Genomic DNA, 18,897 nt, shown 5'->3' with positions numbered 1-18,897 from the left:
TGTAATGGTTGATTTCTTCTAAGATCTAAATGTTTTCAACAGGATGGTGTCTTAAGGTATACAACGCGTACTCTCAAACGATTAGTTTAATGTACGAGCTTCTCACCGACCGAATTTATTAGGTTAGGAGATATATGTAAGTGCGTTAAAACACTTTATGTGATAGGCACCCGTCAATTCAATGATCTTTGCCATAAAATAGAACTGCATTCCAGCAGTGCCGCGCAAATATGAAACGATAGGATAATCGGATGGTGGTTCTTCTTAATATTGATCGATTTCGATTGAAGTTTGTTACACTATAACCATACACTTTCTGTGTTTTTAATTTTCTTATTCCATGGTGTATACTGAGGCATACTTTATATAAGTTCTTTTACGACTATTTTCATTTCACTATTCCAACTCATATTTTTATAATATAATAAACAAGTACCACACGAAGAAGTTAGAACCAACCTGGGAAAAATGTACCGATTTCACTCAAATGTACATTTTAAATGTACCAGTCGGCGTTAAATATATTTAGTATTAAAAATATTGAATGTGACATTGGAAAATGCCCTTACCTCTGAAATAGGTAAAGCCGGATTCGGATGATCTGGACTTAGAGGACGCTTAGTTGGAGACGAAGCAATTGGTGAAACTCCGGAACCGAACCCTGTGAAACAAGATGTAAATATAGAAAAATTAAATTAGTAATATTAAAGTTTTATTAAGGGGTCAGTAGGGTAAACTTTTTTAAATTTTTTTTCTTTTTCCATTTTATGTTCCCTTATACCCTTAGAATTAATGTAGAAACCAACTTTACCATTGGAAGGTTTTGAAAAAGGCCCATAAGTAATAATACAGCTCGACGTTCGGAGCGCTCGGAGTGCACACCTCAAACTTTAAACGCGTTTTTCTCAAAACACACTTTTTGACATGATGGCGGACATGATTCCGGTCAACCTACTCAACCGATTTGCTTCATTTTTTTTAAATGTTCACAAAACGCCTGGCTATTGTCCCTGTATTTTTTATAATTTATTGACAACATGGGGACTACAAAAAAAAAAAAAAAAAACAAGTAAGGAAGGGCTAAGTTCGAGTGTCACCGAACATTTTATACTCTCGCATGATAAAGTGATAATCGAGATTTCATTATACGTCATTTACATATTTTTCAAATACCGTATTTTTGTAAAGTTTTATTCCGCTATCATCATTGGTTCCTAATGTATATACTCGTATTATACAGAAAAGGCATCAGATGGAATTCAAAATAGCGTTATATTGGAAGAAGGCGTGGTTGTGAACCGATTTCACCCATATTTCGTACATGTCATCAGGGTGTTAAGAAAATATTATATACCAAATTTCATTGAAATCGGTCTAGTAGTTCCTGAGATATGGTTTTTGGTCCATAAGTGGGCGAGGCCACGCCCATTTTCAATTTTTAAAAAAGCCTGGGTGCAGCTTCCTTCTGCAATTTCTTCCGTAAAATTTAGTGTTTCTGACGTTTTTTGTTAGTCGGTTATTTCAACATAACCTTTGTATGGGAGGTGGGCGTGGTTATTATCCGATTTCTTCCATTTTTGAACTGTATATGGAAATGCCTGAAGAAAACGACTCTGTAGAGTTTGGTTGACATAGCTATAGTAGTTTCCGAGATATGTACAAAAAACTTAGTAGGGGGCGAGGCCACGCCCACTTTTCCAAAAAAAATTGCGTCCAAATATGCCCCTCCCTAATGCGATCCTTTGTGCCAAATTTCACTTTAATATCTTTATTTATGGCTTAGTTATGACACTTTATAGGTTTTCGGTTTCCGCCATTTTGTGGGCGTGGCAGTGAGCCGATTTTGCCCATCTTCGAACTTAACCTTCTTATGGAGCCAAGAAATACGTGTACCAAGTTTCATCATGATATCTCAATTTTTACTCAAGTTACAGCTTGCACGGACGGACGGACGGACAGACAGACATCCGGATTTCGACTCTACTCGTCACCCTGATCACTTTGGTATATATAACCCTATATCTGACTCTTTTAGTTTTAGGACTTACAAACAACCGTTATGTGAACAAAGCTATAATACTCTCCTTAGCAACATTGTTGCGAGAGTATAAAAATAAAGAAGCACTCAGGCGCTCTAATGAAATGATGGTTTTTATAGGTTTTCGGTTTCCGCCATTTTGTGGGCGTGGCAGTGGGCCGATTTTGCCCATCTTCGAACTTAACCTTCTTATGGAGCCAAGGAATACGTGTACCAAGTTTCATCATGATGTCTCAATTTTTACTCAAGTTACAGCTCGTCACCCTGATCACTTTGGTATATATAACCCTATATCTGACTCTTTTAGTTTTAGGACTTACAAACAACCGTTATGTGAACAAAACTATAATACTCTCCTTAGCAACATTGTTGCGAGAGTATAAAAAAACGTTAACTACTTTTTTATTTATCAACGTTTTTTTCATACTTCTAGTAGGGACGGTAACCATTCACGTACTTTTTAAGAATAAATTGGGTTTTTGTGTAAAAAAGTTATATTGTAGAATAAAAATTTCTATGAAAAAAATGTTACAAAAAACAGGCCAGATTACCCTACTGATACCTTAAATTATTGTGAGAAAAGCGTGGAATGCTCGATATATGAAAATTATGTCACCAGCACCCCACGCTTTTTTCACAATAATGCAGGAATTTTTTTTTTTATTGTTAGTTTATACAAAGAATTATTCTTCACTTTTTAGTTTGATATGTATTAAAAGCGTGTTTTTTAGTTTTTTTAAACTATATGTACATATGTATTTTTAATTTTTTGAGAAACCCCAAATTTGTTAAAATATGAACTATGACATGTAGTATTGGTTAAGTAAATCGATAGTTATGCCAGAGAACATAAAACATAACATGTTTTTAAGTTCTCTGGTTAGAGCAGAAGTCTGAAGCAAAGCGAAGCCATTTCAATAATTTTATATATTTTACAATAGTATCACAGTGTGTTGATGTGCAATTCTCCGCAATTATGTATGTTTCTATCATTTCTTGGTACTTTAGAATTAAATCTATTAAGGTGTGCTATTTAATTGGAACTGACATACATCTTTAACCCTTTCGACCCCGATTTTCTTCCTGTAATCTTAAAATTTTTTTTTAAGTTTTAATCTCATTATATTTATTCTAGAAAGGTATAGTAAAATTTTCAACTCGCCACTCCCACCCGTTTGAGCGCTACAGAATGTTGCCTGTGAGCAACGTTGGGCAATGGTGGTATAGAATTTATTAATATTTTTTTTTTTTTCTAATCGCATTTTATTTTATTTATTGGGGAAAAATTAGGTATGAAAAGACAAAAAACAGTTTTTATTGTTATTGCAGCAAAGATGGACCTTACATTTAAGACATTTGGACATTGGAGTTCCTGCCTTGCACAACCTGCAGCTCCCTTTTTCACCGAATACTACCCAATGTTCCGTCTTATCATATCGTTTCGTTTCTGGAGGGTTCGGCTGGAATCTGTACTTTTTCGTGTTATGCGACGACACACTGCTCGATGGAGAGTTTGTATCGCTATCATTCCTCTCTGCGTTGGACGGTCTGCCTCGCTTTCTTTGCATAGAAACTGCAGAAGACGTAGATTGCAGAAGGGCATCAGCAATTTCCAGTTGAAATTTTATTAGGAGAATGTGTTTCTGTTTCGGATGAAGCAAATTTAAATGTTTTCTATAAAGCAGCCACGCATTTGTAACAGACGTTCCCAGACACCAATAAAAAATTCGTATATACCACTTCCTTGAGCGGTGGTTAACTTTATAAAGTTCCATCAACATGTCCGCTAGATCCACACCTCCCATGCCTTTGTTGTAGTTAGCAACTATCGCAGGTCTTTGGACATCTACGTGTGTTTTTTCTTTTGGGTTCCAACGTTTGCAAATGCCAACTGGTTCATGACTTATATGCGATGATATAAGTTGGACCGGCTTATTGTCACATACAATATTATGATTGGTTTCACATTTCATGTCATAAGATCCTCTTCCACGTTTTTTGAGTTCCGCTTCTGAAAGTAACTGGCAGTTGCTTATTCGATTTTTACGTATAGTACCAGTAGCGAATATGCCCATTTCCTTCAATGCAATCAGAAGGCTTACTGATGTAAACCAGTTATCAAAATAAAGTTTGAAGTTCTTGTGTTTGGGAATAGTTTTCGCTAAATAGAGAACTATATCCGAGGAAAGTCCCAATCCATATGATTGACAGGTGCCTTCACCAACATACAGCGTGAAATCATATATCGGGTGATTTTTTAAGAGCTTGATAACTTTTTTAAAAAAAAAACGCATAAAATTTGCAAAATCTCATCGGTTCTTTATTTGAAACGTTAGATTGGTTCATGACATTTACTTTTTGAAGATAATTTCATTTAAATGTTGACCGCGGCTGCGTCTTAGGTGGTCCATTCGGAAAGTCCAATTTTGGGCAACTTTTTCGAGCATTTCGGCCGGAATAGCCCGAATTTCTTCGGAAATGTTGTCTTCCAAAGCTGGAATAGTTGCTGGCTTATTTCTGTAGACTTTAGACTTGACGTAGCCCCACAAAAAATAGTCTAAAGGCGTTAAATCGCATGATCTTGGTGGCCAACTGCCCATGCATCCCGAAAAATGCACTGTTTGGTGTGGTTTGTACGCTGGTGGAATCATTGGACCGTATTTTTTCAAAGATGCTGTTGGACGCAACGTTACGGTGAATGGCGATCGCTATCGTTCGATGCTAACAAACTTTTTGTTGCCAAAAATGGAAGAACTGAACTTGGTTGACATGTGGTTTCAACAAGATGGCGCTACATGCCACACAGCTCGCGATTCTATGGCCATTTTGAGGGAAAACTTCGGAGAACAATTCATCTCAAGAAATGGACCCGTAAGTTGGCCACCAAGATCATGCGATTTAACGCCTTTAGACTATTTTTTGTGGGGCTACGTCAAGTCTAAAGTCTACAGAAATAAGCCAGCAACTATTCCAGCTTTGGAAGACAACATTTCCGAAGAAATTCGGGCTATTCCGGCCGAAATGCTCGAAAAAGTTGCCCAAAATTGGACTTTCCGAATGGACCACCTAAGACGCAGCCGCGGTCAACATTTAAATGAAATTATCTTCAAAAAGTAAATGTCATGAACCAATCTAACGTTTCAAATAAAGAACCGATGAGATTTTGCAAATTTTATGCGTTTTTTTTTAAAAAAAGTTATCAAGCTCTTAAAAAATCACCCGATACAAGTCCAGACGTTCCAGCACGCGTAAACATTTTCAACCCCCATTTGTGAGGCTTAGCTGGATTGTATTGTTTGTACGTTGATCGTCCTGTAAGCAAAAGTAACAACAAAAATACGGATACAACACATGTGTAAGCACATATGTACCTTTGAACGCAATTATTTGCTCATCAACGCTTTGATGTTCTTCTTGAGGAAGTTTATTGAAGTTTTCTCTGATGATATCGAGCAGTGGACGTATCTTGTATAGCTTGTCATAATTTAAATCTTCTTTTTTAGGCTGCTTGCTGTTATCATTAAAATGTAAACACTGTTTAATTTTGTCAAATCTATTACGAGGTATTGAATCTGTTATAGCGGTAAGCTTAATATTTTGAGACTATGCCATTTTAAATTGGGGTAGTTTTAAAACACCTAAGTACAGTAGAGTACCAATATATCGTCTTATTTCTACACTGGTACATTTAAGTTCAAGGCCCAGTTCTTGAAGTCCATACAAATCAGTTTGCTGCGTGATCAAATCAATAGCACGACAGTCAAAAAATTGTGAAAAATATTCCACGGGCATCATGACGTCGTGAATTTCCAAGTCGACATCTGCCTTCCATACACTTTCAGGAGCTTCAAATGGCTTTGATCTCCATTTTAATGCCTTCGAATCAATTTTTTCAATGCAAAACCCTTCACTAGAACAAGATTCATGCTCGCTGTCTTCCGTAATTATATTGTCAAGAAGTCCGATTTCTATACTTTCCCCTCTTTCCATAATCCCTTGCAAATTCTGCTCCAGCACTGCAGACACATCCTCTATCTCATCACCACTTTCTTCATCAGTTGAAACATCCCAATCGAAGTTTAAAATTCGTTGTACGTCCTCATTTGACAAACCTTTATCTTGAGGCCTCATAACTAAAGTCATGGAAATTTTATACCACAATTGCCCAAAGTTGCTCACAAGCAACTTCGCATATGTAAAAATTACTCACCTGATGTTGGTTTAAAACTAAAGAAATTTTCTTGCAAAAATATTTCACTTAACAATCGCTGAAAAGTAGTTCATTTACAGATTGATAATTTTTGTTACAATTATTTAAAAAATTCTCTCTTTTAAAAATGTACTCCTTCATGCAGAAATAAATTTTCGCCGACACTGCTGCAGTCTTTATCAAATTGCTTTGCTAAATGATTTACTAGTGATTTTTTTTTTGATCACACCACGTGCTGACTCATAAGACTACCGTTATCATATCGGTTCAATAAACAAAAACAAAAATAACGCTGGTGGTAGGCCTATGAACTAGCGAAATTGCCCTCAGGCAACATTGGGGTCGAAAGGGTTAATATTCCTAATGTTATGTATGTATATAACTTTTATGTAAATACCATTATTACTACATAATTTATAATGTAACTTACCATTTTTCAATTTGCAAGTTGTAATAATGTCATTCATCAATTCTTTATTTTTCTGTAAAAACAAAAACAAAATATTTCCAATTATTACAAAGAAAGCGATTTTCGGCTATAACCGAGCAAGCGTACCCTAATAAAGAGGAAGAAAGCGATTTTCATATTGACATATGAGAATGGCTAAACCGAGCCGGACTAAATTATTTGAAGTGTTCAGGAACTCAATAGAATAAAGCTATAAGGATAACGATGAATATCACATGATATGGAATGATGAACGTTGTAAATAAGAACAAATTACACACGTAAGGAAGGGGGAAGTTCGGGAAGTATTTTAAAGTGTAAAACTTCAACCAGAGGTTTGGAATCCAAGCAAATTTATATATACATATACTATATATAACTCATACACTGTCCGACATATCCGACATAAGGTTTGTTAGAAACGCGAAAATCATTATAGGCAATATATGAGCTTTGGGTGTAGGATTGACCCGATTTTATCTATTTTTGCTAGTAATTTATACTATTAACATGTCACATACTAAAAAATGAGATAACTCAAATATTGGCTGATATATCCAGCATGAAGTCACCTGAAAGTTCGGAAATCTTTATCTTAGCTATGTGGGGGCTTAGGGAAGTATTGACCCGATTCAACCCACTTTTGATTCACAGAATTTCTATCGTCAGTGAAGGTTTCTCCGATATTTTCGCTCCAAAGTCAACTATAGACACTGATACCTAGGGGCTTGAACAGTTTTGGGTGGATTTGGACAATTTTGGTTCATAACGTGGCATACTTTAGAGGAATTACTACTGCAAAATTTTATCCCGTTATATTATATTAATTACTTATTGATTTGTGTACTGGAAAATGAAAGAATCAAGTGGAATAAGTGGAGTTAAAGTTGTGTTATATGGGAAGTAGGCATGGTTATAGTCCGACTTTGAGAAGAGTGCTACGTATTAAATTTAGTCAAAATCGGTCCCGATATATGTAATTTCACCAAAAAGTCCAATTTTCACACTGGATCCTATGAATATGAACATTAAACTTATCGTAAGGCGGGGCCACAACTACTTTTTCAAAATTTTTGCTCACAGTTGTCCCTTGCTACTACAATACCTTGTGCCAATTACAGTTTTACTTACATATATCTTAATTTAGTGCTTAGTTATGGCACTTTATAGGTTTTCGGTTAATGGCATTTTGTGCAAGTGGCAATGGTCCAACTACGCCCATCTCCGAGTTTTGTTTTATTTTAAGGAACCTGCATACCAAGTTTCGTCAAGATATCTCAATTTTTACAAAAGTTACAGCTTTTACGGACAGATGGACAGACAGGCAGTCACCCGGATATCAATTTTTCTCGTCATCCTGATCATTTATATATATACAAGCCTGCTATATATCTATATCGTTTAGTTTTAGTTTTAGGTGATACGTACAACCGTTAGGTGAATAAAATTATATACTCTGTAACAACTGGTTGAAAGAGTATAAAAACATTTTACAACTTCTTTTTTAATTTGAGCTCTGTGTATACGATTTAATGTCACGTGGCCTGACGTTATATTCAAATGTCATTTGACCCCAAAATAAAACCAGTATTTTCGTTATTTCTTAATTAATTCAATAAGTTATGAAATTTTCAAAGTGAAAGAAACTGCGAAATTTCTTTCGAATGTGGTAAAGGAAGAGGAAAGGTAGAGGACCAATTTCAAAATCTATGTAAATATAATAAAAAACTAATATTGTTTCGCAATCAAATATTTCATAACAAACAATATCATAGGCAGATAATTATTTTACTTACTTCCCAAATAAGTCGAAAATCTTGTTGTTCCACACGAAGCAACTCACAAGTGGTTTTCGTGACAACAGTGCTATCTCTTGGTAGTTCGTGTAATATGGACTCCCCGAATGTAGCGCCCACACTAAGATTACACAAAGTTACTGGTGCCTGTAATTAAACAATAATACATAGTTCTTAAATCTATGAATTCACATATACAAGTATAATGAATTTGTCGAAAATAATTTTATTTCGATATTCATTAGATATCATCAAGCTAATTTTTATTATCTAAGTGCAGCTTTTTTAACAAAATAAATCTACTTTATAACATATTAGAAAATATTTTAATTTATTTAAATAACAATTTTATTAAAATAACTCTCTTATAAAGCGATGTACTTATATTGAGGGGCAGGTGGTTGGGGCCTAGCTAAGCTATAGTCCAATTTCCACCATTTTTGAATGATAGTGCCACAACTTAAAAGCACGATTTGTTCTAAGTTCTACTTCCGATATTTTCATTAATGCATGATTTACATTTTGTAAAATAATCTAATTCAATTCAAAACTGTGTAAAATAGTGAGTATAAAGGGTTATCGCCCATTTTAAAATGCTAATGTTATTACATAAATTTCATTTAAATCGGCATAGTCGTTGGTGTAGTATTTGGTAGTGACATATTTGTAAAAGATAAATATTTGTAAAACTGTAAACGGGGGAAGTCAATATTCGAATGTCGTTTAATTAAGAATTTTTTGATTCGCATAGTTCGTATTTACTCTTTTTCTCGCATATTTGATAGAAGACTCCAATTGTGATCTTATGGTTACGCTTGATTTCACAACTGATTTGCCAGACCGGGGCAGTTAAGCATTCAAGTATGCTTCGATGACTAATTATACACACACCAGGTGGTACATACATATGTATGTAGTGTGTAGAAGTAGTCACGAGTATTACGACGGTGTTACGACGGTGTTACGACGTGTGCCATAGCGATTTAAACATCTGTAAGTGCAGTCAGGCACCAATCAATGCATGTATGCACCTCTACGGCCAACGCGATGGCTGGCTTACAAACCCTTACAGTTGTATAAAACAATGCTCGCGTCAGCATCGAAGGGGCAACATGTTTATTTAATTAAGCGTGCTATTTCCTATACGTGCTTAGCAAAATACTAACTAAACGCATTTTATTTAAGACAATGTAAGTATATACAAATTAAATGGCAATTTATTAATGAGTTGATTTTTACATTTTTATTTTTATAATTGTTAGATGAACAAAACTTTTCATGAGTTTACATACATATGATTGGCAACTTATTACATACATATTAGAGCTCCCACTCCCGGAATGTTTTCGAATTCCCGGGATTTCGGGATGTCGAAATTTCATTTCCCGGGATTCCCGGGAAAAACGGGAGAAAATAAAAATTGCTATTTATTGCTTATAAATTTAAAAAAATTAAATTATTTTTTTTATTTTCAATCAGTTACATAGATTCAATTAAGTATGCCCATGTTCTTCGGTTCTTTATAATAAAAAAATTATTATTTAATAATAATTATTATTTCTTATAAATTGAAAAAAATATATAATTCACTTTTTATTTCGAATCAGTTACATGAATTAAATTAAAAATATACCTATGTATTTGGTATTATATATACATATATTATTTTGTCAAAAAACAAATAATAAAAATCACAGATCGATTTCTGTAGGAGCTAATTTTAAATAGTATTTTAAAAATACAAGCGCATCCATTGTTTCATCGTTTAAACTAGATCTGATTTTAGTGCAAAGGCTTCCAGACACTGAAAAACAACGCTCGCATTCGACACTAGTTGCTGGTATTGTCTTTAAAAAATTACAAGCAACCTCCAGATTGCTGCCAAGCCCGCCACCCCCAGGGAAGTAAATTTATTTCCTTTGGTACCGCTTCCTCTACTGATAATGAGACATCTCTTTTTAAAACGCGAGATTCTTTGACAGTTTCTTGCAACCTTTCCTTCAACGTTTTTTCCTTTTCATTTTCGATTATTTTTAAATCAATATCGCGAGTCTCAACAAAAATCAGTGCTGTAACTTTGATCAAACAGTGTTATAAAGTACTAAATTCTTACTAATTGTTTTTTGGCAATGTTCATCTATTGTAAATACAACTTTGTTTATGAAAAAATAATAATTAACAGCGTTTAAAAAAAAAATCCCGAATATCCCGGGAAATTAATTTTAAATCCCGGGAGGAGTTTTAAGTCCGGGATCCCGGGATTTCGGGAGCCCGGGAGCCCGGGAGTGGGAGCTCTAATACATATACATATATATAAAGAAACGTGAAATATTTCGTTTACTTACTTTGGCATCGGTCTCTGAAGCATGGTAACGAACTTCAAGTGAACCACCTAGAACGGCGTACCAAAAACGACCCTGTTCACCAGCACGAAATACTGTAAAAGTAGAAGCAAATAGTTTTTGATATGAAATATACAAACTAATATCCGATTATTCATCTTTGATTTATTAAACCATTTACACATGTGGTTTCTAAATGTAATGTTAATAAAAAAACAAAACAAAATTAACTTCGGCTGCACCAAATTTATAAAACCCTTCGCAGGTGAATTTTTTATAGCATTAAGGAGTATAAAAATATTTTTATCCTCATTTTGATCGGTCAGTTAATATTGCATTTGCATGCTACTCGTATAGTCGTCACATTTGAACTATTACTTTGAAGATTGCTTCTTTGCCTTAGACAATGATCTATGCCAAATTTCGTCCAATATCGTCTTGGTGAGAAGAGGATATTTGCAAAATTTCAGATCGATATTTCAACAACAAGAGACTAGTTCGCATATATACAAACGGACAGACGGACAGACGAACATGTCTAAATCGATTCAGCCCGTAACGCTGATCAATTACGGTATATGTCAATATACTTTGTAGAGTCTCTGATATTTTCTTTTGGGTGTTACAAACTTCGTGCCAAACTTAATATACTATATATAATCAATCTTAATTTGACTCAACCAAAGATGCAGAATTTTTGCGCTCATATTCCAAAGGTTTAATGTATAACCTTATTAGGGTTTTCAACTCCACTCAGTTGAATTAAGTACTTCAACTATTTTTAGCCAAAGTTTTATTTGTGATGCCAACCTTAAAAATTAAAATTTGAAAGGTAATTAATCAGCTGAAAATGAAAATTTAAACAATTCAAATCAGTTATTGCTCACGAAAAGGTGAAACATTTTTAAAATGATTTGGTCCAAAAGTGATGTGTCCAAAGAAAAAGCCAGACAGTCAAAACAAATTTAAACTTCCTAGCATCAAATAATTCGAGCTTCAGAACTTAATCGAGTACAATCTTCAATAAGAGTGTACAGCCGCTGGTGTACGCCGATGATATTGATATCATTGGCCTCAACATCCGCTCCGTTAGTTCTGCTTTTTTCAGACTGGAAAAGGAAGCGAAGCAGATGGGTCTGGTAGTGAACGAGGGCAATACGGAATATCTCCTGTCATCAAACAAATTAGTACCATTAAACTGCTAAATTCACATTATTAAAAGTTATTTAAGTCTTAAACCATATAAAATAAGGAATAATTGCTTTCCAAAAATTTATTTGTTCAAATTAGAATACTTTCTACTTTTTTTCCTTTTACGCATAAAATATTGTCATCTTCACCAAATTTCTAAACGGTTGAAGAGCTCAAACAAGTGTTTCGAACCTTCCTGGCTGACGTCATTCTACAAATGATTATTTCATAATAACAAATGCCCACATAAAAATTTTAGGAACTCTGTAGTAACAGGTTGAAAGAGTATAAAAAACACAAAAATTATGAGGGTTAATGCTATTGCAGAAGCCGAGGGATGGACATGCACTCCTCAGATAGTTTTGATAAAACTGAAAATTCCTTTAGTATTTGCACGGATAGTTGCAAAACTAAAATATTGGAAGATAAACGGAAACAATTTGCTGGATATGTCAGATGAGCTATCCACATATTATATTCGTGCATTTATAAGTGTTTAAAACTCAATGAAGATTTTATCAAACCTTACCACTGGTGGGGGGAAATGAAAAGATCTTCACTGAGCTGAGAATTATTTCATTCTCTTTGTTTTATGTTGCTAATATGCGGGAATATATGTACATACTACATACACCCTTCTTACAATTATTTTGTTTTAATTTGCCTGTATTTTGAACAGGCTTTTTTGTATATTGCCTGCTTTGTAAATACAGGACTTTTTAATTTGGCCGAGCTCTAAATCCGGCTCGAAGGGCCAAAAATGTTTGATTTGTATCTATCATCAAACATTGACCTCAAAAAGGAATTTATCATTCCTTACCACTGGTGGGGGGAAATGAAAAGTCTTATATTGAGGGAGAATTTATTCATTCTAATTTTATTTTGATGTTTTCATTGCTTATATAAAATTCTTAAAACTATCTTAAATAACTAAATCATATGTGTATGTGTATATGTTTGTATGTATTGCAGCATGTTGTTTATTGCTGCTTGACATGGGGTTGTTTTCAAGTTTACAATTTAAATCATGTGTATGTGTGTGTGTTTAATATTATCTCTTCTGCAAATTTATGACTTGTGTCCCATGCATTTTTATTATTATTAGATTTACATTGCATTTAAATGCATGTGGTTGTTTATGTGCATACACACATATGTATGTATGTATGTACTTTTGAAAATAGATATTTATTTTTAATTGTATTTCGGCTTTGCTGATAAGTATGCATGTTCAATGATATTTGAACAATGAAGTTAGTAGAAAATCCAATGAAAATGTGGAACGATTTACAAACAAAGTAAAGTAGCTTTCAAATACTTAACAAATGGCTACATCAGTTTCATCCAAACGTTTATTTTCGAAAGCTAGTCAGACAATGAGCAAACAAAGAAATTGAATTAAAATTTACTTAGGAAATTTTTCTTTAATGACATTATGTATTTTAAAATTTGTAAGGATATACAAATACACAAATGTATCTTAATTTGAAGTTGTAATGTTACCTAAATAAATTTTTTATTACCTTTGGTACAAGTGATACTTTCTATGCATCGATATTTTTATTCGCATAACATCGATGTTAAGTTTCGATGCATCATATCGACGAAAACATCAATGTTTTTTTTAATGGACAACCTTATGTTTAACATCCTCAAGTAGCATTGTGTGATTGACTGTGTTAAAGGCGTTTGAAAGGCCAACGATACTAGAATCGTCCTCTCACGTGGTGGGTTTTAGTTAAGGCCATTAGCTATCTTGGCGTTTATGACGCTAAGTGGTGGTAGTGCTGTTCACTCTGCGGAAGCTATGTGTGTTGATGGTCTAAGTATCGTGGCCTCTAGTGTCGTCACAACTAGGGATAGCTTGAATTTCAACTCGGTCATCATATCTCTTCGGATTAGACAAAGCCTTGACAGTAGTCCAAAGCTTACTCACGTTGATGAAGAGTTTACAAGACTTCAGATGCTTTATCCATTTGTCCGCTAATGTTGGTTTACCATTTGCCGAATCCCCGAAGTAAGATCCCTTATTCGAGGATGACAGGGATCGGCATGACGTAAGGTGTCACGCTCATTAGTTAAAACGTCTTCTTCGGCGGGAATATTGGGTCGGAGTTCCCCATTCTTTCAAGAGGGATCAAGCGAGCGATCACCTTGCGGAATTGACGTTCGTCAACGATTACGTCCGTAGGAATGGGTATGCGGTGAAGTTGCTCTCGGTAAGTTCTGTGAAGCCGACGCAGTTAGCTTTGATAAAGTTTACGAAGAATGATGGCGCAGTGCACAATCTTGGGGCAGATTGCACAGCCGTAGAGGCAAATGGCGGAGTAGTGCATTGATAGCATGGAGCCACGTAACATGTGGTCCACTCCCGGTGTGTCTTAAGATTTGATTAGGTCTTAATATGGCTCCATCCATTGAATGTATCACACCGATCCAAACAAGGTTAGATAGCCGAAAAAACAGGCCTTTGACGGATAAAATAGGGATAATGTAGAACCGGCTGTTGTGAGAACAGGCTTGCAATAGGGATTGTCGCTTAAGCGGAGTGGTACCTAAACGAGATTGACTATACCTTGTTCAGGGTATAACTAGTTAGGAACAGTCAAAATCGGGAATCAGATCACTATACACTCTCATATATATTGTCAATAAATCAAAATCCACATATCGCAAATCATTAGGGCAATTCACAGTCTGGTGCAAATGGTCTTGCATATTTGCAATTGCAAATTCGCTGTACATTTTGTTAGTGTAAAAGCAACAAGATTCCTCGCTCATTTGCAATTGCAAATATGCAAGACCATTTGCACCAGATTGTGAATTGCCCTATTATATTAGGTATGTAAATGTTAGGAACGTATGGATCAACTTCATCATTATTAGCACCAAACCATACTAGATATTAATCGATTTGACATAAAGTCAACCAACGATATAGAAATCAGTATATTAGGCACAATTTAGGGTCTGGGCCAAATTTATTGTGTACCTTTCACATTGAACGAATTATGCTAGAAACATTAAAATCTTTAGTGTTGTATATGAGAGCTCTCGAAATTTATCGGCCGATTCTACCAATTTTCAACACAGAGATAAATATTGTAGAAATATCTTCCATATTGATCGGTAGGTATACCGGAAATAAGAATATCAGTATGTTGGGTATATGATGCATAGAGAAGGTATTGAACTAAGCTTATTAATTTTCAATACCGGACATTATATCAGAAAGTGATTATTTTCGATAATGAGAACATTCATATTCAGTATCCGGTGTTTGAAAAGGTATACTCTGGTTTCGTTCATAATTAGATGAGCATTGCCATGCCTTAAAACCACCGTATTTTACTTGTAATATATTCGCTGACGTTTGATGTACATATCTATTGCAAAGTGAAAGAGTCCGATGGAGTTTATAATGGTGTTATATGAGAAGTAGGCGCGTATTTTCAAACATTAGTTTAAGAATATATTATGTACCATACTGTATTTAGTGCAAGGACCGGATGAAACTATCCACATTATTTTATAATCATATAAATAAACTTCGTTGGCAAAACCTACTGTGCAACATGTTGATAAGAGCAATACCGCATGGTTGTTAGGCCAAGACCAATAAAAGAGAAGCCACACATAAGCATATATACTTGTATATGTACACATGTCAAACAGTTTTTTGTATTCCAGTGACAACGAGTGATAAAACTAATTCTGAAGTCTGATTGGTCGCATCTTGTAGGACAAAAACAAATCGTAAGAGTCAGTTGTTTCATTCCTCATTTTATGATAAATAAAAAAATTAATTAGCATTAAAATGTTTTAAATAAAATCTCATTTAAATTTATCATAGTGTATTCTATGAATCTATGAACTTTGAGATTGGATATACCATACTAAAAGAGATATTTTAGTTTTTAAGCTTACATGTCACACCCTTTTCTAAATCCTCATAGAAGCCGCACATAGCTAACTGCTGCAATGCCGAACTGGGCAGACGACACAGTGGCTCCACGCGTCGCAGACGACAGGATATCAGTTCAGCATCGCGTAAATTGCGATCACAAGGACTGAAAGTACATAAAAAGTTAAAAGTATTAAAATAAATTTTCATATCATGGGGTTAATAAACAGTTGGTAATTCGATTATATACATATATTAAAGATGTAAGTATTGTAGGTGGCAAATTGGCAACCGTTATATACCGAAATGTGTAATTCGTTGGGGAATTTCATATTTTGAAAGTTGATCTCTGTATAAACAAAACTTAGCCGCAAATTTGACATAAGGAATCACATTAAAGAGGATCACCTGTGATTTCAAAATCTTTGACAAGTGGGTGTGGCTCCGCCTCTATTAAGTTTAATACACATATCTTCCAAACCGATAAAACTATATCACCCAAATTAATCTTCTTAACCCTTCTTACAAAAGTGTGAAAAAGGTGACATCGGGTGAAAACGGTTTTGTTAAAAACTGCGAAAATCAATAAGTAAATACATCAGAGACATAAAATTTTACATTTGAGATGGTACGAGAAGGATTATTATAGGAGCTGGTGTCAAATTTGGACAATGTGCGTGGCACTCCCCACATTTATACTACTCAACCGATATCAACCAAATTTCATACATAACATCCTTTTGATCTTTTGATGATTCTGTATTATAGTACAAAAATGGGGGAAATCGGACTACAAGAACGCCTATGAAACGTAATTTGGAATTCCATCTGATACTTTTACATTCCAGAATACCCAGCACCTTTACCTTTAGCATGAGCTTTATATCGAAAAATTTTAAAGAATTTTAACTATTGAATATTGCGAACCCTGCATTATTTTTTCTTGAACTTCGCATTCTTTAAAAAAATAAAGGTTTCGTTAAACCAACGTTAGTTTAACTGTTGTACAACATTTGCAGAATATAAAATGATTTTTTATCAAGTTTCCCTTTGAATTAATCGTAATTCAGTCATTTCAAAATACTTTTCTTACCTTAATGTCATATAGAAAGCGTTTATGATTGCAAAATAAACTTAAGATTTTGTATGATTCCATTAATTAGCTTTAAATAAAGGCGATATTCCCTAAATATGGACTTCCAAGGTCATCAGTTTGTACTATAAAAAATTAAAATTAAAACCGAGGAAATAGAGACAATTGGATGACATATGCGAAATACGTAGATAGTGTGGAGCCATCTATGAACAAGTCTCGAGAACGTAATAAGAAATATTAATCTTCCCACGAAGCAAATTTCAATGCAGATGAAAGCGGTATTAAATAAAAATATGTTCTTCCAGATGAAGCATCTGCACTAGGAAGAAAGAACACCAAAGAAATGTTTATGTTAATTTTTAGAGTGCGCCAACACAGAACTCAGAACCCTAGAGCTTTTAAAAACAAATACTTGGCTTGGAATACTTTACTATACTTTTTTACAAAGTAATTTGCAAGAAATCGCAATACAAAAAAGCTTGGAAATTGTTAGAAAGAAGATACGCGAAGCGAAGACTTTTTTGGTGAAAAATAAATAAAGTTTTCATATATTTGCAAGTATATATCTAGTATATATGTATACATATACATCCATATATGTCACAGACACTTTTAACAAGTGAGAGGCATTCGTTCGTTAACAAGCAAACGGAGCAGTCGCAAGCAGGCGTATAAAAATTATTTAATTTCATATATATGTACATATGTATGTACATATTTTGGTATTCGTTCAATAATAATTTTAAAATAAATTTGTATTCGTTTGATGATAATTTGAAAATAAACAATTTGGACATTCTTGACATATACATACATATGTATATACATATATGTTTATACTATTGCAACCAGTCGCTACAGAGTATTTTAGTTTTGTTCACCTAACGGTTATGCGTATCAGCAAAAACTAATCGAAATAGATATAGGGTTACTTGACTAAAAATTGAGATATCTTGGTTAAAGGTGGTATGTCCCTTTTTACCAAAAAAATTTTCGAGCTCGTAGATGAGCGTATTCGGACCACTGCCACGCCCACAAATCGCCATTAACCGAAAACATATAAAGTGCTATAACTAAGGACTAAATTAAGATATGAAGCTGTAATTTGGTACAGAGGACTGCAGCAGCAAGCGGCACCTGTGGGCCAATTTTTTTTTTTTAAGTGGGCTTGACCCCGCCCTCTTACAAGTTTAATGTACATACATATCTTCTAAACCACTTAACACAGTATGAAAATGTATGAAATCTGAAGATAACCCCGTTCACTCCCCATATAACGGTACTATTAAAAACTTCTAAAAGCGCGATAAATCAATAACTAAACACACCAGAGATTCTGGTCGATACTACCCCAACTTCCATATATGTACATACTACATACATATACAAGTATGTAATGGTTTTCGCTTTTCTAACAAACCTTATGTGTCTGTCAGTATAGGAGTTATGAATAGTATACATATGTATGTACATACTTATATTTAAATTGCTTGGATTTCGATCCTCAGGTTGACGTTGTAAGTTGCAAGAGTATAAAATGTTCGGTTGCACCCGAACTTAGCCCTTCCTTACTTTTTTTTAACTGAAAATATTATTATTTGAAATGATGGTTTTATATTTATTATTAAAGACTTTGTAGATTTTCGAATTAGCTGCAAAGCCTAATGAGCAATATCTATAAGTAGGAAAGGATGCAACCGAACATTTTTTACTCTTGTAACTTGTAAAAATCACACAGGCATACTATGTATTATCAGGAAAGGATTCTCTCTGAATTTCAATTGTATTTCTCATACATTGACCGTTATTTCGGTCAAAAGTCAACTATAGATACTGTGGTCCACATATTTGGTACCAAAGAGCTTGAACAGT

General features: G+C 34.3%; 1 protein-coding gene across 3 annotated transcripts in view; it reads right to left on the bottom strand.

Moving 5' to 3' along the window:
• The window catches only part of LOC126756521 (rap guanine nucleotide exchange factor 4), a 38,269-nt gene that overhangs the window by 16,683 nt on the left and 2,689 nt on the right, over positions 1 to 18,897 (bottom strand). For all 3 annotated transcript variants that reach the window (XM_050469631.1, XM_050469632.1, XM_050469633.1), the window contains exons 3-7: positions 15,953 to 16,095; positions 10,838 to 10,929; positions 8,493 to 8,639; positions 6,679 to 6,730; positions 570 to 661 (exon numbers count right to left, since the gene is read on the bottom strand). In XM_050469631.1, the coding sequence (XP_050325588.1) occupies positions 570 to 661; positions 6,679 to 6,730; positions 8,493 to 8,639; positions 10,838 to 10,929; positions 15,953 to 16,095 (526 nt within the window). The remainder of the gene's footprint in view (positions 1 to 569; positions 662 to 6,678; positions 6,731 to 8,492; positions 8,640 to 10,837; positions 10,930 to 15,952; positions 16,096 to 18,897) is intronic.

This window comes from Bactrocera neohumeralis, chromosome 4, assembly GCF_024586455.1.
Source record: "Bactrocera neohumeralis isolate Rockhampton chromosome 4, APGP_CSIRO_Bneo_wtdbg2-racon-allhic-juicebox.fasta_v2, whole genome shotgun sequence".
Lineage (NCBI taxonomy): Eukaryota > Metazoa > Arthropoda > Insecta > Diptera > Tephritidae > Bactrocera > Bactrocera neohumeralis.
This window is presented reverse-complemented; position numbering and strand designations above follow the sequence as displayed.